The following is an 18,471-nucleotide window of genomic DNA, read 5'->3' as shown; positions in this document are numbered from 1 at the left end:
ATTCCCTGAGAAGTCTAGGAGATGATATATACCTGGGCTAGTCCCAAAGGAAAACAAATGTGCTAATTTGAAAGGTGCTAATTTTCTAAGACAGTTGCACTTACTGAAATGGTTGTGGTTCTGTTGCAGTTTGGGCAAAGTTAAAAGCAGCAAAACAAAGCTCCATCTGTAAACCAAGTGACCTTGCATTTTCATTAAGAGTATCTTTCCAAAAGTCTCTAAAAGTTTTATCTTAAAAACTTTTTCAGGATGGCAGAGTGGTTTAAACCTTGGTACAGAAATGTGGAAATTACTAGGCTACTAATTTATATTCAGCCTGGGTTTGTGGACCCTGAAGAGGATGCAAGGTTGATCCTTTGGGAGCAGATCTTCCAGCATGCTGACCATTTGTACTGTTGCATTTTCCATTTTTCCTGATCCCTAACTTCTCCGAAGCTCTGACAATGCTTGATAATGCTGGGGTTGTTTGGCCTATTTTTCTCAAAGTTTTCCACAGGTGGAAGTATTATGTGGAATGCCATGGCCATAAAAGCTAAAGGACTAACAGGGACTCCTTAGCTCTGCTCTTCCATGAGGGACAAACAGGCAGGTTGACCTCTTCCCAGCCCTGCTGAAATGCAGACTTCAGTGGGGATGTGGCACCTGTGGGAAGGCAGTAAGCCATCCCTCCTGAAAATCTCTGTTTAAGTGTTTATAAAATCATTACAAAAGGGAATAAGATCTGGGTGCGTAATGGGCAACAGAGTCTAATCCCTATTGTTATCTGTTTCTGTACTACCTCCAAAAAGATTCCAGAGAAACTAGAAGTCCCCCTTTTTTCCTTGCCTCCCTTTACTGATTTAATACACATGGGGCAGAGTAAATGTGTGGCTGTCTTTCAGTCTTTTCAGTTTTATGTTGTGCTGGTGCACACCGTTTGCAGTCAAGGTCACAAACTCTCTGAGTGGTTTCCTTTATAGGATGATGATTTTTGTAACCTTTAATGGAAATAAAATATTGAGCAGTTGCACCAAGTCTAAACAGGTTTATTCACAACACCTTGTTCTTTTTGTGCAGGCTTCTTACAAACCACTGCTGAAACAGGTCGTGGAAGAGATCTGTAATCCTGATCGACTTGATCCTGTTGATATTGAGCATATGTCATCAGGCCTCACTGATCTCCTTAAAACTGGATTCAGCATGTTCATGAAGGTAAACCAGCCTTCCCAAGCTGATCTGTAAGATTTACTTGAGGTCAGAGCATCCTACGTCAGTAGCTGATTTTATGTATTTGAGTTGATACTGTTCAGCAGAACTTAAGGGGAAATTAGGAAAGTTAAATCCTTGCAGGGAGACTGAGCGCTTGAGGCACCACTTTGCAGTTACAGTGCAGGTAGCTACTGCCTGCTGAACAAAACAAGAGGCATGCCAGTTCATTTAACCTACCTGGATTTCCAAAAGTCATTCCACAAGGCACTCATCAAAGGATTTTAAGGACACTAAGCAGCCTTGAGGTAGAAGAGAAGTAAGTATGAACAGTCTGGTCTCACAGTGGATGCAGGAAGAGCTTCATAATTCAATGCCTTTTCTATAACTTGATGCAGTTCAACTTGCAGTAAGGAGAAAGGAAGCCTAGTTAGAATTTGCTTTCTGGATGCTCTTAGCATGTTTTAAGACAGTCATTCTACAAGAATTTACTCTGCTTTACAAATTAGCCTATGCTAAGTGTTCACTAAATATTTACAGAGATGAAGTGTGGAGTAGCTATCATGCTGTACATTCCGCTTTGTCCTACTGCATATCCTAACTTCTCCATTGAAAACAAACCCAAATTTGCGTCAAACCACATAAATACTATGGTTATGAGAACAGTATGTTTCTGTACCATGCCCAGTGTTCTTCCAGTATTACCACCACCACCCCTCAGCACAAAAGAGGCGTCAGCAAACTATGTTAGGCAGTGGACACAAGTTGCAGCAAGGGAAATTCCAGTTGAATATAAGGAAAAAAACATTCACTGTAAGAGTAGTTAAATCCAGAGAGGCTGTGAATTCTCCATCTCTGAGATATTGAAAGGTTGGCCAAACAAAGCCCTGAGCAATCTGATACAATTTTGAAGTTGGCCATGCTTTGGGCAGGGAGATGATCTAGATAAGCTACGAAGATTCCTTCCAACTTGAATTGTTCTGTGATTCTATTGTAATAGAAAAGAAAAAAAGCTTTTTCTCTTTTGTGCAAATGCCTGCTAGACCTGCATTTAAAAACAGCTGACAAAAATAGTTTTGACTGCTGTGTTACTAGTATTCTAGAACCCATTATCAGAATAAGAAAATTATTTTTCTGTTGTTTCAGGGAAAGTTGGTCTTGGGCACAGATCAAATCTGCCTAAAATCCAGTGCATGTTTTCAGGAATCTCTTTCCACAGTTGAAATACATTTCCAAAATGTACTCAGTTAGGTTCCTAAATCTAAATTCTCAGCTCTTCATAGCTTATGATAAAGTCCCAAGACAAAAGAGACTAGCTATAGAAATAGTGACCCAATATTCTTTCCATTCATGTATCAGAACTGAAAAAATTTATGCCAACACCCCCAAAAATAGAAGAATTAAAAACACGTTTCACTGTCAAACAAAGTAAAGAAGCTGGTGCACACAAGGATTTTTTCAATGATTGGTTTTATTTACTAGTAACTCTGACAATTGTATTCATTTCATTGTATTTGGTTATTGCAAATTTTTAAGCAGGAATATAACTTATCCTTAAAAACAAAAAAAACAACAGGACTCCAGAAGGCCTAAATACTTAGATGCAGACATTGACACCTTTGGCTAGTTTGAGGACTACTCTATCCTTATTAGTAATATGCATGTGTATGTGTGAGACATAAATATATTATGGCAATATGTACCTGTAAGTACCTGCATCTCTGCTAGTAAGACAAATATCCTACTAAGAGATATATTGAAGAGACAAGCAAATGAACTTTGTGTAGGATTAATATTTCATAGGCATCATCACATACCTCACAAATATATGCCCATGCTTGCTCCTTTGGTTTGTAGCCTGGTTTGTTGGCACATGCTCAATAATTGCATGAATGAGTTTCTGACCAGCCTGTATTTCTGACACAATCACACCATCACAGTAATTATCTTGTGAGCTTCCTTGTATTTTTGTTTCTTCCTCAATGCCTGAGTATAAATGCCAACTCATATAAAAATACTTTGGTAAGTGATTGCTTCAAGTGTGTTAATTCAGGACAAACTTTTAAAGATATTTCTTATTCAGAAGTTGTTTCTCTGGCAGGTGTGTTTGTTTTGAAGCTATGGGAAGGTGAAGGGGAAAGGCCTCCCTGCCTCAAGGACTCCTGTTTTGACTGCTGGTCTATACCCCACATGTTTTATGATGATCTGAGCTTGCTATCATTGATACCAAGTGCCCTGCACAGCAGCCTAGTTTCTGATGATTGCCATGTTTTCCTTTTTCCAGTTATTCAGCTAAATTCAATTGGTTGGTCACAAATACCAGAATCATTGGTGCTGCTGTCCTTGTTGGCAGAGTCATCCTCCATAGGACAGTAAAGATTGTTTCTGCTGACTTTCCTCAGAGCAAAAAATCGTGTTTTGTGAGCTGCCATGAGAACAAACCTGTCCTCCAACGACATACTGCTTCAGTTTTAGAGTTTTATTGACCACTACCACCCTATTTTCCCACCTCTTCCTCCCTCTCTTCCACGCAGACACACACACCAGCAAAGAGCCCTCCATTCACCAGCATCCTGAGGACATGCAGTATGAGGGGCTTGGAGCTGGAGAGAAGGCCCTGATGTCTCAACTGGGACACTCTGCTGACTCAGGGCACCGCCCCACCCTCTTCCTTTGGGCTCTTTCTCTTCAGTGTAAAGGTTTTGAGGGTTTTTTGGTTAGTCTTTGTAATTACCCAAGATAGCTCTCTGAATTATTTTCAATGCATGGCATTTTGAATTGAAAGTGAATTTCACTCGGAGATTTATGCAAAATTCAGATTTCACAGTAAATTGAGAGGTCTTGGAAATGTCCCAAATCAACCGAACTTTAGAAGGATCCCAGAAGATACATGTTACTTTTGTTGCAGTCCATTTCAGTTCTTCTTCTGTATCACTGAAGTGAGTTGTATTGAGCTACATGCAGCAAATTCATTCGAGTGAGAGCCCTGGGTGGTTGTATTATCAAACAAAAAAAAAAAATTGGCAGAAACTTGCATTCTTAACATAGCCAAATATTTTGTACCCAAAGTATTGTCCTCCTTCAAAACACTTATGCATAGCATAACAAAATTACAGATTCCAAGACCCTTTGCATTTCAATTTTAATTTAATTTAGAGTTTGCATGCCTGATAGTATTTTTAATACACATTTCTGGAATTTGTGGTTTGAACTTTAGTCTTCTGAAAAATAATAAGTTTTATATAGGCACCATGTGTTTGGATCTAGGTTTATTTTGACTGAAGGAAATGATTTTTCAAGACATTTTCTCTTTAGCATTGCCCTGAAAGCTTGTGTTTTCTGATTCATGTTCTTATACTGGGTGTTCTTTCAGTGTGCCCAATCTTCTGCATGCATGTTTATTATGAGTTGGTTGTCACTAGGAAAGACATTAAGAATCACAGAATCACAGAATGTTCTGAGTTAAAAGGGACCCACAAGGATCATCAAGTCCAAGTCCTGACCCTGCACAGGACCATTCCCGAGAGTCACACCATGTGTCTGAGAGTATCGTCCAAACACTTCTTGCACTCTGTCAGGCTTGGTGCTGTGACTACTTCCCTGGGGAACCTGTTCCAGTGCCCAACCACCCTCTGGTCTTTTTTTAATATCTAACCTTAACAGTGACGCAACTTCATGCCATAAAGAAGTATTTGAGTTCTTTGAATGACCCTTCACTCAAAGTAATTCAGAAGATTTGTGAGATGGAGTGGAGCTGTTTGCTCTGGTGACAGGGATCAGGAGAGGAAGAGCCATGAAAAGGAAAAAAATAGTATACTTTATTACCTGAGAGAGTGCTGTAGCAGAGTGCTTTGTCAACTTTTATCCTCATCATCTTTGTGAGCAGTTTTTTCTTTAACTTTGCGTCAGTGCCTTCAGCGATTATGGCGTGAAATGCTTTAGTATTTTATTAAGTAATAGTTCTATTTGCCCTGATTTGTAACTAAATATTTAGGTCTTACACTCCGCATGGTATTTGTAGTAAAAATGGACTTTTTTTCATTTGAGGTTGACAATATGTTGAGTGCAGATAGTAAGAAGTGAGAAGACATGTGGGAAAGGACATAAAGAAAGTCTTTGTAAGCTCTGGTGTATTCATTTAGTTGATCTGTTGGTGTAAATGCAAAACTGCTCAGTATTGCACTAGTTGCAGGACATCCTGCAATTGTAGTATATATGCTATCTGTGCCATCAGCTCAATGAGGAAGTGGATGCAAATGAGAGAATAAACATCCATCACACAAATACTCAGCTCACTAATATGTCTATCTAAGGCTTTTTGTACTGGTTTCAAATAACCAGGAATTCAAGAGCTCCTTGCCTGGGGAGCAGCATTGAACAGGGTGTCCTATGTAATCAAAGTCAGCCAGCCTGGAGAGAGAGTATGCCATCTCTCCGTGCTGGCTTCAAAGGGAAGAGTCTTTGCTGAAGGTTGCCAGGCAGAAAGCCTGACAGACCTGCAGGATGAAAAACTCCCAAAGACTAAATATAGGAAAGCCAAAACAAGGAAAAGAAAGAGAGCTGTACCCTCAGAAGCTGGAGCCAGAAGGATCAAAGGTATCTGCTGTGGTGGTGAAAGGAAAGGAACCGCACTGCACCCAGAGACTGATGACCACTATCATTCTGTTGAATGAATGCTGTTAAAAACCTGTGCTCGTGGAGGGACAGGATATGGACATCTAAAAGGAAATGAAACTGTTCTGTTACTTTTGAGAGCCAAACATTTTGGTGATGTGACAAGAGCAATTTTATGGGCTCTGTTGACATCGCTCCCAGAGTAGAGCAAGGCATTGTCAGGGCAACATGTTTTCTCAAGAAAGAAAGAGTTTTCTAGGAAACAGCAAAGTCATCAAACTTCTAGAAGTGGTTAAGAGGAAACTGATGTAAAGCATCACCTTCACATTTAAAATCAAAATGCAGTTTTATAAAGTCTTAACTGAAGTGGAATGTTTGTGCCATTTTAAAGATAAATGGGGGAAAAATGAAAAAAGTATTTTCTTTGAGGTAAAGTTTCTCTATATTAGTTACGAGGTAGTCTTACAAGTATTGAAAATTCTGAAATGAAACAAGCTAGAAACTGATTTTATACTGTAAAGGACCTGATTTATTTTTGTTGGATCAACTGTAAAGATTATTCGCTGCACTGGTGAAAACACATTGCATAAATTTTTTTCCCTTGCTGACCTCAGCCGGGGATTCTAGCATGTTTAGGCTGGACTCCTTTCTTCTACTGGATAGTAATTTACCCCTCATTCCTTAAAGCCTCATGCATACATGTATCCAAAATATACACGTACCACCCAAGTACTCTCCTCCCACTCTGGGAAAGGGAGGTAAGTAAAGTAGAAAGAAAGGAGAGAGAAGCCCTCAGACTTCATAAGAAACTCCTCTAGGTTTCAGTGGAATCCATGGAGATTTTATTTCCCTGGAAACAGTTAATTAGTTTTAACTGGGCATCATCCCCACTGATTTCCCTCTCAACTGCTATAGAAACCAGCATTCCATGAATATTTCTTTCTGAGCTTCACCTTTGGTCTTCCTCTAGCAGCTCAGGCAGCCAGTCACTGACAGTATATAGATTTGGACCTGGATGGAGCAACTACAAATAATGCTTTCCTTAATTTTACAGGTGAATCGCCCTCACCCTGGGGATCATCCTCTTCTGATCATCTTTATGGTTGGTGGAGTGTCAGTCTCTGAGGTCAAAATGGTGAAGGATTTGGTAGCAACACACAAACCTGGTACCCAGGTAAAAATAGCTCTAAACATACAGTTCTTATCTAAATGAAACATAAGAAAATTCATCAAATCATGTTCTTATAGCACTGGTACCAAACCTTCAGAAAGCCACTGCTGCGTGGACAGAAATGATGTTAGGGTTTTGCTGTGAAACATTTGTAGTCCACAAGTGTTCAGACACCAATGGTCTGGTTTTTTACATGCTATAGGCAGCCACAAAAGTTCAGACTCAGGTTGGAAAGTTCAAAACAGACTAACATTAATTTGAAGGAACTTTCATCATGTCTTAAACGATTAGTTTCTTTGTATTCTTTATAAACAGAAACATTTGCTGTTCTGAAAGGCTACAGGTTCCCTGGCATACTGGCAGGGATACTCCGAAGGAGCCTGGGTACCACCTGACTTATCTGTGGTGATCCTGCAGGCAAGCCACTTAGCATTGCTGAGGAGCAAAATAAATTAGCCTAGATACAGCTGTACTGTTTCTGTCTCTGGCCAGATGTCTGTGATAGATACCTGACCACTAGACCTTAAATAGCCTGAACTAGGTGATGTGGAGAAAGCCCCCAAGTCTCTGCATCCCTTGAATGTGCTGTTGGACTTCTTGAAGGAGAGTGGCTCTTACAGTGAAGCTTCAATAGCATCCATGTGGCTGGTCTTTGCCTTGTCCACTCTCTGGCAGCAGAACTTGATTACGATAGCTATCATCTGAATGGAGAAGGGAGGGAGAAGAGGAGTAGGATGGATGAGCTCTGGTGGCACCATTAATTCTGGAGGACCGCTCAGGTGTCTGTTGAGTACTGCAGATGAAAAGGGTGATATAAAAACTCCGAAGTGCTGTGTAAGCAGATTCAGCATAAACGTAACTCTAGTTTCCAGAGTGGCTTGTGAACATCTTATTTTCAATTCCTATGGAATGTAGTTTTGATTAGAGAGAAAACAGTTGCAAAATGGAGCCAACTAAAGGCAGAACAGCCCCTCAGTTTGACATGCGTTTTCCATGTTTTGGTTATCTTTGTAAACCAGTCTCAAGCAGTATTTTGTAAGATGGAGTACCATTTTTAGCCATGTTTTTTTGATCTGATAACACATTTCTCCCCTATTAGCCTACTGCTAATCTCCTCAAAACAGTGAATTAAATTCTTTTCCCTCTTGAAGGCTAATTGAGTTGTGACACACTGATGGGCAAGTTAATCCACGCACAAAATGTATTAAGACACCCTGGAAGATAAACAGAGGGTTAACATCTGAGTTGGTTGAGAACTATGCGGGGGATTTTCAACTGGCTTTCTGAAGGAACTTAAGGCTTGACAGTGGTGACATTGGATCTGGTGTTGCTTTGCTTTGGCTTAACCCTGGCAGCAGGTCACCCTCTGAGGCAGATTCCTAAAGCATTTTAAGCTTTTACTGCGTCTTGCCCTTTGTGCAAATGTGCTGTGTTAGAGGTGAAAGGACTTTGGGGGAGAGGTGGGAGGAGGAAGAGAAAGAAGAAAAGAAGCAGTTGTGCAAGTCTTTCACATAAAAAAGGTTTGTAAGTTTGTTGGATTTACCTGGATTTCTGCACTATAGCTGTGAATATGCACCACCTGTTTAGGATTATTCTCTTTTCAAGAAGCCTGGCATTTATCTAACTTGAGCCAGGGTTTAACAGAGCTTTTTTGTGTTGTTCGGGCAATCGGGTTCAGGCATCAGAGGAGCGCTGGCCTTCCAAGTCCCTTCCAGTCAAACAAAGAACTAACATTTGTACTCATATTGGCTCTTGGAAAAATGGGGAAATGTCTGAGTGCAAAAACTGAGGAAAGTAACTGAATGAAAACTGACAGGGTGCACTGATTATTTCAGCGATTGTTTGGAATTGAGGCAAATGACATCTAAATGTGGAAAAGGACACATATTTCCATCCACAGAACTGCTTTGCATCTGAATATGAATGACTATTTTATTTATCATGGAGAAGCACAAAGGAATACAGTGTTTCCTATGCATTGTTTGGTTTTGGATGGTGGTAAATAGCTCCCCATATCTAGTGAGAAGTACCTTACTTTCAAAGGAAGAAATTACTTCTCTTTCTCTGCTTTAATCAGGAGAATAATAAAGAGCATGAGAGGAAGTTTCACTCTCTCTTCTCCCAACATGCACAACCATCTGTATGGTTGTGGCTGAGGCAGGCAGACAGATAAACCCCTCCAGATGCAGCAGCAGATGTTAGCTGCATCCTTCCCTGCCCTCTGCTGGGGGTAAACTGTTAGAGCTCAGTGGGTCAGGATGGGAGCTCCTGGCTCTTCCACCTTGGCTGCCACCAGGAGGGGTAGCCCTTCAGGTGAAGGATGAAAGACAGGCACGCTATACAGAACAAGGAGGTCTGCAAAGGACTGTCCTGAAGAGAGCTACCTGGAGAAGAGGTGGACATTAGTTATCTGGGCTATCTCTTCTCTTTAAAAATGAAAGAACAAACATTCACCATTTATCCTCCTTGATTAACCCTCAGAGATACTGGGAGGAAAGGAGGAAAGTCCTGCTGTATTTGGCAGCATCCTTTCTGAGGTTTTAAAGTTACAGATCTCTTTTTTCTCTCTGGGCTTGCTTTTAGTTGCACCAATCCCCTCAGGGTTCAGTGGTAGGACTCCAAGAAGAAATTGCTTTTATCTGTCAGTGGCTATTGGTGATGTTTGGCTTGTACACTCAAAAAACTTTGGTAACGTGTCACTTCATGCTTTTCAGAGTTAAGCTGCATGATAACAAGATGAGCACATACTGTGCTATAGTCTGATTCTCATGTAATTTAAGACAGTGTCAGCCTTTGGCATCTGCAAGTTACAGAGAGTTTTTCAGGCTTAGGAAGGAAGAGATAATCAGTGTCAGTTTGCTGCAGATTGTGTGGGAGGACAAGGGAAGAGGAGAAGTGAGGGGAAGACTATCACCAGTACAGAAGGGATCCTTTCAGTATCTGAAGTGAAAAGATGAAAGAAATAACAATAAAAAAAGTTGAAATGCAGCGTTACCACACACTTAAACCATGTGATGGACAGCACAAGTGCTTTGAAAACTACTACATTACACGGACACACAGACATACTCCATTGTTGATGTTTGTGCTTCCTGTCCTTGGATTTGCACTGAAGAAGCAAATTCATTTTCAAGTAAGCCCCCACATCCCTGCCTGCAGTCCTGACCCTATGGACTGTAAGAGCAGTGTCCTATGACTTCGACCCTGGGTTAGGTCCACACAGCAAGAGTGTATGCACTCGCTCCATAGCGATAGCTTTGCCCTGCAGAGAAGCCTTCACACTAGATAATTGTATACTAGTTTTCACTTAAGAAAAACAGATACCTGCATCTAGCAGGTTGCGTATCATGGTTGTACTGAGCAATGGCTTCTTTCATCAGACCCGTCTGATATTAAAAACTGTAAGAAACAAAAGCAATAGCATCTGACAATGCTTAGGGTTGAGCCTGATATGCAGAACATCATGTGTCTGGTCTGAAGAGACATTTCTGAGCAGGGACTGTGGCTCCCTGCAGCAGGCCAGCGGCATTTCTGTGGTGCTCATCTTACCTTCAACTGAGAAAGAACAGGTATCACTCAGATCTGTGCTAAAGGAGAGGAAACCAGTGTTTCCTCAGCTGGTACCTCACAGCAAATGCAATGGCAGTCACAACAAATCACCGGGTAAGACGTAGGTAGAAATGTGTCAAAGCCCACATTCATTAAGAATACAATGCTACCAGTCATTATGCTCCTTAAAGTGATTTAACTACAGTTATTAGAGAGCAGACAGTTTCACTGGACAAGTTGTATTGCCCTGTCAGTTAACACCAGAAACACACAGCCTGTCTAGAGCTGGGTGAAGCAAACAGTTCATATCCATGGCTCATTAGCACTGTCTCAGTCCCCTTCAGTCTGACTTGTTTCTTGTTCCCCTTCTTTCAGGTAATCGTGCTCTCCTCTGCACTCCTGACACCACATAGTGCTGTTGAGTTGTTGTTTGCCCCAGTCCATCTCCAGCCTGACACTGATATCTGACAGGGGAGGATCTGTGGAGAATATGAGTGAGTGCCTCACCCGGAAACATCAAATTGCCGGTCTGTCATTCTTCTCAGTAGCCCTCCAAAAACTGACGTGTCACCTGCTGCAGTTACAGCTCCAGGTAAAGCAGCTGAGTATCTGGCTGAAAGGGAACATGTCCAGCTTATGGGCAGCTCTTCAAAATGGTCCAGTTGTCCAGCAACAAGTCCCCCGTCCTTAACAATAGCACTGTGCAGTTTGAATTGCTCCCAGCCCCATTCGGTGTAGTGAGGGTGATTGTAATAATTCCCTAGAAAAGGAGCAGCTGAGGACCAGGTGATGCCGAATTTTCCCTCCCCAACAAGCAGTACTTTTTTCTCTGAGAATTCCTGATGGTTTTGTTGGGGTTGTGTTTGGTGAGAAATGTTGCTGAGGGAGTGAAAGGCTAGCAAAATCCACCCTTTGTCATGCTACCTTGCAAAATATGTGTGCCTTATACAATGTGAACAGCCTCTGCTCTTACTTCGTCCCTCACTGCAGAGAGATCATGGAGCACAGCCCTGATTTAGCTGGCACAGCAGTTCCCAGTCCAGTGATGCTCTCCTGGCAGGACTGGTAGAGGCAAGGAAGTGGAGAATCAGACTCAAGGGCTAGGTTACATGGCTGCTTCTCTCTCAGCTTTCTGTTTCCTGCTCTAGTTTCTCCACCCACAGTCCCAGGAGAAAAGACTGTTTCTGACAGCACACATATCTAGATTTACACAGGAGGGCATATGGGCTGTGTTGGTTTGATGATAACCCTGGAAGAATCCTCCCCTCACATGGATTTGAATAAAAGAGGAAAAAAAAATGGCATGGTCACATTTTCAAGAGGCCACAGCACAGATCCATTCTTGAACTAGATTTATGAACAGCATGATTAGAGTACTGCTTTTATTTTATGATCACAGAAGAGCTGCAGTCAAATTCAGTTATGTAATTTTTCTTTATGAAACTTTGCTACAATCTGTTATAAAAAAGCAGCAGCCAATAGAAATTGTAGTTACATATAGCAAACTATGAGATTTCCGAATTGCAGCATAAAATGGTGGAGCTCTAAAGCTGCATCCTCTTTCTTCATTTAAGGAATGCTACGACTACAGCTTACGATGAGATGAGAATGTGAAATTATAAGTGTCATTCACTCTATCATAGCATTCTTTATTATGCCAAAGAGTAGTTTAAATGGGAAGTAGTTTTCTACATTTTGTTCACTAGCTAGCATTAGTTCTCCTAAATGTTTATAATGGTCTTCAGAAAAGGGTGCATTTTGGTTTAAGTTCACTTTTGAGTGGCTGGAAGGAAACAATGGACCAATTATAAAGCATGTACAATGTCGCCTCTATGGAAGAGAAATTTATAAGAATGACTATAGAATGGAACTTTGTGCTATAAAAAATGAGAAATGTTATGTGATTGCAATATTAAAATTGCAAGGAATAGTTTGAACAGAGCAACTGGAAAGCAAATAGCCAGTCTCTTGGTTTCTTTTCTCTCATTCTGTACTGTTTAATCTTAGAATATGGTTGTTTTGCAAATTCTGTAATCAATAAAGTAATGCTCTTACAGTGCCAAACCTGATCCATCTTCTCCTTTTCTCCTAGTATGCAGAGCTACACATGCCAGAACTGCATATTCCTGCAACCCCTTTTACTTTTGCATTATTTTATTGCCCCTAGGAATCTAGACCTTCTATCTTGGGAGGTGTCCTAGAACATTTTCCACACTCTGCTCACAGAACGGCTCTGTAGCAGAAAGGCTCGTCTATGTCCAGTGGCCATTGCTGGCCAGAGAGCTCAGGTACTCACACGTCTGAGATGCTACTGCTTTCCTGAGATGATGGAGGCTGCCAGGTGTGGTCTCTGCTCCCTCACCTCTCTTTCCTCAGATGTTCTCAGGTCTCTGACTTGGCCATCTAAAGATGTACTGTATTGAGAAGGCGAGGGGTGAGTCTAAGCAGACACTGGTGATCTTGCACTTCCTGTGGGTCTTTTGCTTCTGACTGAAGCAAAAACTAGTTTTCCAGGCCCACAGACACACTTTGGAGGAATCTTCTAAGCCAGTGGGGCCACAGCCATGGCAATTGATACTAGAACTCAGCCACCATCTCATACTCAAGTACTTCTAGACCAAAACTGCACTGGAGTCTTTCCAGTGGCCCTAGTGTAATGGTAAGCTCTGATTTGTAGGAAATAGCTGTAGCAGCTACACATAGCCTGTGCTCAGGCAATAGGTGAGATGAGAGATCTTCTCCCAGTTTCACATGGGTAGGAACAGCACAGAAGAGATTTGCTTGGGCAAGTGCAGGACTACAGCAAGGAGTATCTAAGTCCTTTGCATGTGACACCAAGCAATACACAAAAGGTAGGAAGAGAAGCCACCCTTGGCAGGTAGGTTTACTACTATATTAATAAGCTAAGCGGAATTTCATGTAAGTTCAGACTGGTAGGGCAAGCTCAGTTTTGTTTGCAACTCCTGTCCTAAGTCACTTTGGCTCGTTGCTCATCATCCAAAAGATTGTCATCAGCAGGACCCTGTCAGAGTTTCCCTGCACCAGTTATTACAGCTGTGTGTTAACCAGGTGAGCCTGTACAGCTGTCAGCCTCAGCCCAGCAGAAACATGCTCCTCAGGAAGGCTCTCAGTAAAGCTACTTTAAACATGAGGTAGTTGAAGACTTGCAATTTGATTAAGTTCTTCGTTGTGATATAGCTCAACACATTTATTTTTTTTAAAGAGAAAGGGGCAGTCACTTAGAATTTGTGTTCTTCCCAATTTTGACCTACCTCACACCATTCCTTTCCCAGTTGAGAAATACTGAAGTATTTTTGACAAGGGGAAATGAAGAATCCCATTTTCATTTGAAAGGTCTCTGCCTTATTCAGTTCCTCTCCTAAAAGAATTTCTTAAAAAGGAAGTTGTAAAGCAGTTGTGAGAGCTACCCCCCCTGTGGTTTAAGCTAATAAAGGAACAGTATAGGCAGGAAAGGCCACCTTACTGTTTCTGCAATATATGTTAACTACCTTGAGAAAGCTATTGCTTTATCTCAACATTTCTCTGGTTGTCACCCATTGTTTCCCCACCCACAAACAACACAGGAGGAAATATGCAATTCAAAAATTTAATGTTGAACAAGGCAGTAAGAATGAAAAGTCCACTCCCTAGGAGGAGTAACTGTACACAATAAATAAGTTACAGTTTAAGCAAAAGCACAACTGGCTTTTTAAAGTGCATGTGTATAAGGCCCTTAGGCTGTGAACTTCATTGACTCAGTATTTTTTAAAAAATTCTTTATATAAATCTGCCATGTGTTTAAAAATGAAGAAGGTCTGGCTCCGCTCAGAACAAGCCCCCAGCTTCATTGGCTGGAGCCAGCCATGCTTCACACCTTTTCTGCCTACTGCACACAGGAGAGAGAGAGAGAGATGTCTTAGAATGGCATCTGTAATAGACTATCACTCCAACTCCACACTCATTCCTTGGAAGCTCCCCGCTGGACCATTTAGTCTGGAGAGTACTTTTTCCAGACCATAAAAAAGTTGTTTGTAATTAAATATGCTTACATCCTGCAGACAATAGTTTTGCATACAAAGAATCTGGTCAAGTTTTCTGCAATAACATGGCTAGTAAAAAAAATAAAGGACCATTGTTTACAGTCTTGATGCTCAGTCCTGTGCACTTACTTTACACTTATTTTTTACACAACAATTTCATGTTTGCTTATTTGTTTTGAAATACAGGGAAAAAAACCAGTTCTACCACGCAATAAAATTAAACACATACATCATGCTGTGTCCTTAACTCATGTGAGAACAAGACTTAAGTGGTTACTTCTGAACAGTGACCTGAGGTTCAGGGCGTTTCCCCGCTCAAGTACAAGTTGAGTTACAGCTAAAAGGTTGTTTCTGCACAAATGAAAACCAAATCTGTCCAAGTGGGGTAAAGACAAACAGTTTCATTTACTGAAAAGTTCATTTTCCCAATGAAAATACCTGTTCTGCAAGTCACATCCTAGAACTATTTTTCAAGTGTTTTTGTGTTTTGGTTTTTTTTCCTTTTCCAATCTGACATTGTTCCTTTTTTAAGGAACTCCCTAGAGACTTCTACAGCCATGTAAAAGGCTACTCAAACTATCCTCCTTCTTTCACATGCCTTGGACTCTAGATGTGCCAGTGTTAAATACCCCAGGTTTCAATCTCAGGCAAAATGTCAGGTAGGCCAAAGGCACCGCTGTCAAACAGAAGTGACAGTCCTCACTTTGGCAGACAAAGCTTGCTTAAACCTTCTCTTCAGATCCTGCATGTTGGGTGATTTTGGCCGTGGAATAAGAGAGGTTCTCCTCCTCTCAGGGGTGCTGGTTATTTGCTGTTTACTGACTTCTTTACAGAGGAGATGGAAGGCATTGAAGACATTGTTATAGTTTTCACTGACAGATACTTCATAGAAAGTACAGCCCAGCATATTGGCCAGCTGAAGTCCCTGCTGAGGCTCCACCTCTTTGATATGCAAGAGATCAGCTTTGTTTGCAACGATGACAATGGGGACCGTGTTCCCTGGATGCAGCTGTCGAACATGATGGTAAAGGTGACTGAGTAGCTCAAAGCTCTTGTAGTCTGTGATGGAGAAGACAATCACTAGGGCATCTGCCCAGCGAATGCATCTGTTCAGCTGCTCATTACAATCTAGACTGTGTTCGTGGATCTGAAAAATGAATGGTCTCAAGTTAGATAGCTGCAGTCATAAAAGATTAAAGGAACCTGTCTTCAGGAGTCTGTGAGGCCAAATAGCATTTTACAGGTTCAGACAGCTATATTTGCATTTCACATTGTAAGTATGAACTTAATCTGAGCATAGCGAATAAATGCAGATGTTGATTCAGCTGCAAAAAGCTGGAATTTAACACTGGAGTTTGCTATACTCAAATGGAAAATTGACCTGAGTAGTTCTGCATGCAGAGAAAGACTTTGTAGTTCCACAGAATGGGAAATTAACTGGCTAGACAGTAAGTCTGGGGAAGCAAAGATATGAGCTGGAAGCATTTAGACCTGGAGTGTTGCCCAGTTCAAAAAGGCAACAATCCAGCATTACTCAGGTCTATATATTCAAAACTTTAACTTGTGACACACTAATGAGCACAGCCACAATGTAGCAGACTTTGCTTTCTGTCATACACATTTATGAAGCTTGTTGGGCAGTGGTCATAGCATTTTTTTCCACATGTACCTTATTTGCACAAAATTGTTTCTGGGTTTGTGCCTAATGTTCCCAATATACAGGAACAGACACTTCAGTAATTCAGCCACTCAAAAGTAATGGGCCTCCAATGAACAAATGATTCATCGAAACAGTGAGTTGTTTTCTTTTACTACCAGCACACTGCAGGCACCCAACACAGCTGGCTTGACTGGTTAAAACACTAGTTACCATCTCTCCCACGCAGAACACCAAACTCTGAAATGGACACCAAAATATTTCTAGAAAAACCAGAACAAGATGCTGCACAGAAGGACACAAGCACACAAACACTTAGAGCTGCTCTGGTAAACTGCATGGTTGCATCTAGCTCACCTGAACTCCTGGAGTATCTTGCACTTGGATGGCCAACATCTCTCCATCTATCTGGATGTGCCTGCTGTAGAGATTACCTGACAAGAACACCAACAGGTTCACAAATACAGCCACCACTCTGCAGACAAATGTTGCTTCTGCTGCCCATTAGTTGTGTAGAGAAACTTGTATTGCCACTCATGAGGCACAAAACTAGCGTTAAAAGCTTTCTGTGTGTTAACAATGTTTCTGATGTTACTAGAAGCCTGGGATTAAATCTTGCATTGATTTGTTTTGAAGCTTGGTATTTAATAGTGTGCAACTTGGAACTTAATCACTTCTTAAGGACTATTTTAGCTTGGATGATAAAGGTTAGAGTGCAAAATAACCAGCTTTTATTATAGATAAGAGCAGTTTGCTTGTCATTTTGTATTCACACACTTTACTGAAGCTCTCTGCTGGTTGGCCTGTAAGATTTGCTGTGTTCGTTTGTTTGTTTTTCATTTGTTAGGCTTTTTCAAGTAATTTCCTCAAGAGAATGCTACACATTTTACATCGGCATTAGTTTAGACTCCCCACTGTACTCACTGAAGTACATAACATCACCTCTCCATTTTCCCCTTTAAGCTGGCCTTGCCTAGCCCGCGTAGATCCTGGCACTCAGTTTGCAAAGAACAGCACAACAGTAGGTTTACAGAATGTTTTCTTGTTTCAGCTAAAAGACTCCTTCAAAAAGGGGCACTTTCGCCACATAAAGCGAATTCTGTCAGAGACCAGGGCTGCAGTACAACCCATCTCTAGGGGCTGCTGCGGTCACAAATCGCGTGTGGCTATGCCTGGCGTGCCCCTTTCGGAGGGCGGCGAGAGCAGACCGGGGAGGGGAACAGCTACCAGCGAGGACACCCCGCGGCGGCTCGAACCGAAGGCGGCACCTGCCGGGTGCCCCCCCAGCCCCGGGGGACAGTTCGCTCTTCCTTTCCCACCTGTGACGCGGCTCTGTGCCGGGCTTTGTGCCCTCACTCCCAGGGCGCGCACCCCGCGTCGTCCAGCTCGGGCACCCCCGGCGGAGGCCCCGGCCGACGGCGAAGCGGCCGGGCCCCGCTCCTCCCTCCCCTCCCCTCGCAGTAACCCCCTCCCCCGATCCCCATCCCGACGGGAACAAAGCCGCGCCGCCGCTCGCCTACCTGCGTTCCGCTCGTAGTCGCCAATGAACCGCCGGGTGAGGAACCGCACCACGAGCGCTGCGGGCAGGCACAGACAGCACCGTTACAGCCGCGATCCGCCGGCCCCGCCGCCCCCCGCACCCGCCTTGCCCGCTCCGCTGCCCCCCTCCTCACCTGTCTTGCCCACGCCGCTGCCCCCCACCACCGCGATCTTGACGAGGCGGGGCCGGGCGGTGGCGGGGCCGTCCCCGCCGGGCGCGCACTCGGCGATGGTGCACATGCTCTGCGTCAGTCGCATCCCCGCTCTGCAACCCGCGATCCGCACCCGCCGCCGCCGCTCCCCCGGACCTTTTCTCGCCCCCGCGTCCCGCCCCGGCCCGCGGCGGCCACTCAGCGCGACCGAACCCCCCCGAGCCCCGCCCCGAGTCCCGCCCCGCCGGGCAGCGGGGAGGGGGGAGCGGCTGCGGGGAGCGGGGGATGAGGCCCCCGGGCCTCTCAGCGAGTGGTGGAGTCTGTCAGAAACCAGGAGCTTGTGTCTGTGTGTGACCTCCCCACTTTTGTGGAGTCAAACACCTGCAGCACCGAAAGTTTCCGAAAATCTCACCGCCGGGGTCGTCTGCCAAAATCCTTCCAGGCTGACTGAAAATCGCGCGGAGTGTGTAAAAGCTCAGTCACCTGTCTGGTTCCCAGCCTGGCGGGGTACCTCGGTCCTGTGAGTGTCGGTCTGTGTGTACCTGCCATACCACACCTCCCTCC

General features: G+C 43.1%; 2 protein-coding genes across 2 annotated transcripts in view; one reads left to right on the top strand and one right to left on the bottom strand.

Moving 5' to 3' along the window:
• The window catches only part of SCFD2 (sec1 family domain containing 2), a 199,310-nt gene extending 186,727 nt beyond the window's left edge, over positions 1 to 12,583 (top strand). Inside the window, exons 7-9 of the mRNA XM_027676388.1 lie at positions 1,057 to 1,191; positions 6,854 to 6,973; positions 10,895 to 12,583. Of these exons, the coding sequence (XP_027532189.1) occupies positions 1,057 to 1,191; positions 6,854 to 6,973; positions 10,895 to 10,987 (348 nt within the window). The 3' untranslated portion in view covers positions 10,988 to 12,583. The remainder of the gene's footprint in view (positions 1 to 1,056; positions 1,192 to 6,853; positions 6,974 to 10,894) is intronic.
• Positions 12,584 to 14,112: 1,529 nt separating this feature from the next.
• On the bottom strand, positions 14,113 to 18,075 carry RASL11B (RAS like family 11 member B). The gene is made up of 4 exons (XM_027676377.1): positions 17,890 to 18,075; positions 17,737 to 17,793; positions 16,574 to 16,650; positions 14,113 to 15,706 (listed from the first exon to the last, which is right to left on the bottom strand). The coding sequence occupies exons 1-4, from the start codon at positions 18,011 to 18,013 to the stop codon at positions 15,239 to 15,241; spliced, it is 726 nt and encodes a 241-aa protein (XP_027532178.1). The 5' UTR covers positions 18,014 to 18,075; the 3' UTR covers positions 14,113 to 15,238.
• Positions 18,076 to 18,471: the final 396 nt, after the last annotated feature.

The sequence above is a fragment of the Neopelma chrysocephalum genome, unplaced genomic scaffold (assembly GCF_003984885.1).
Source record: "Neopelma chrysocephalum unplaced genomic scaffold, ASM398488v2 Primary Assembly neopelma1_42, whole genome shotgun sequence".
NCBI lineage: Eukaryota > Metazoa > Chordata > Aves > Passeriformes > Pipridae > Neopelma > Neopelma chrysocephalum.
This window is presented reverse-complemented; position numbering and strand designations above follow the sequence as displayed.

Excerpts from the sequence above, each read along its gene's own strand:
- RASL11B (XM_027676377.1), bottom strand. The coding sequence starts at position 18,013 with ATGCGACTGACGCAGAGCATGTGCACCATCGCCGAGTGCGCGCCCGGC. Across the intron at positions 17,794-17,889 it reads CAGCGGCGTGGGCAAGACAG|CGCTCGTGGTGCGGTTCCTC; the intron begins GTGAGGAGGGGG and ends GCCTGCCCGCAG. Across the intron at positions 15,707-16,573 it reads AAGATACTCCAGGAGTTCAG|ATCCACGAACACAGTCTAGA; the intron begins GTGAGCTAGATG and ends TTCATTTTTCAG.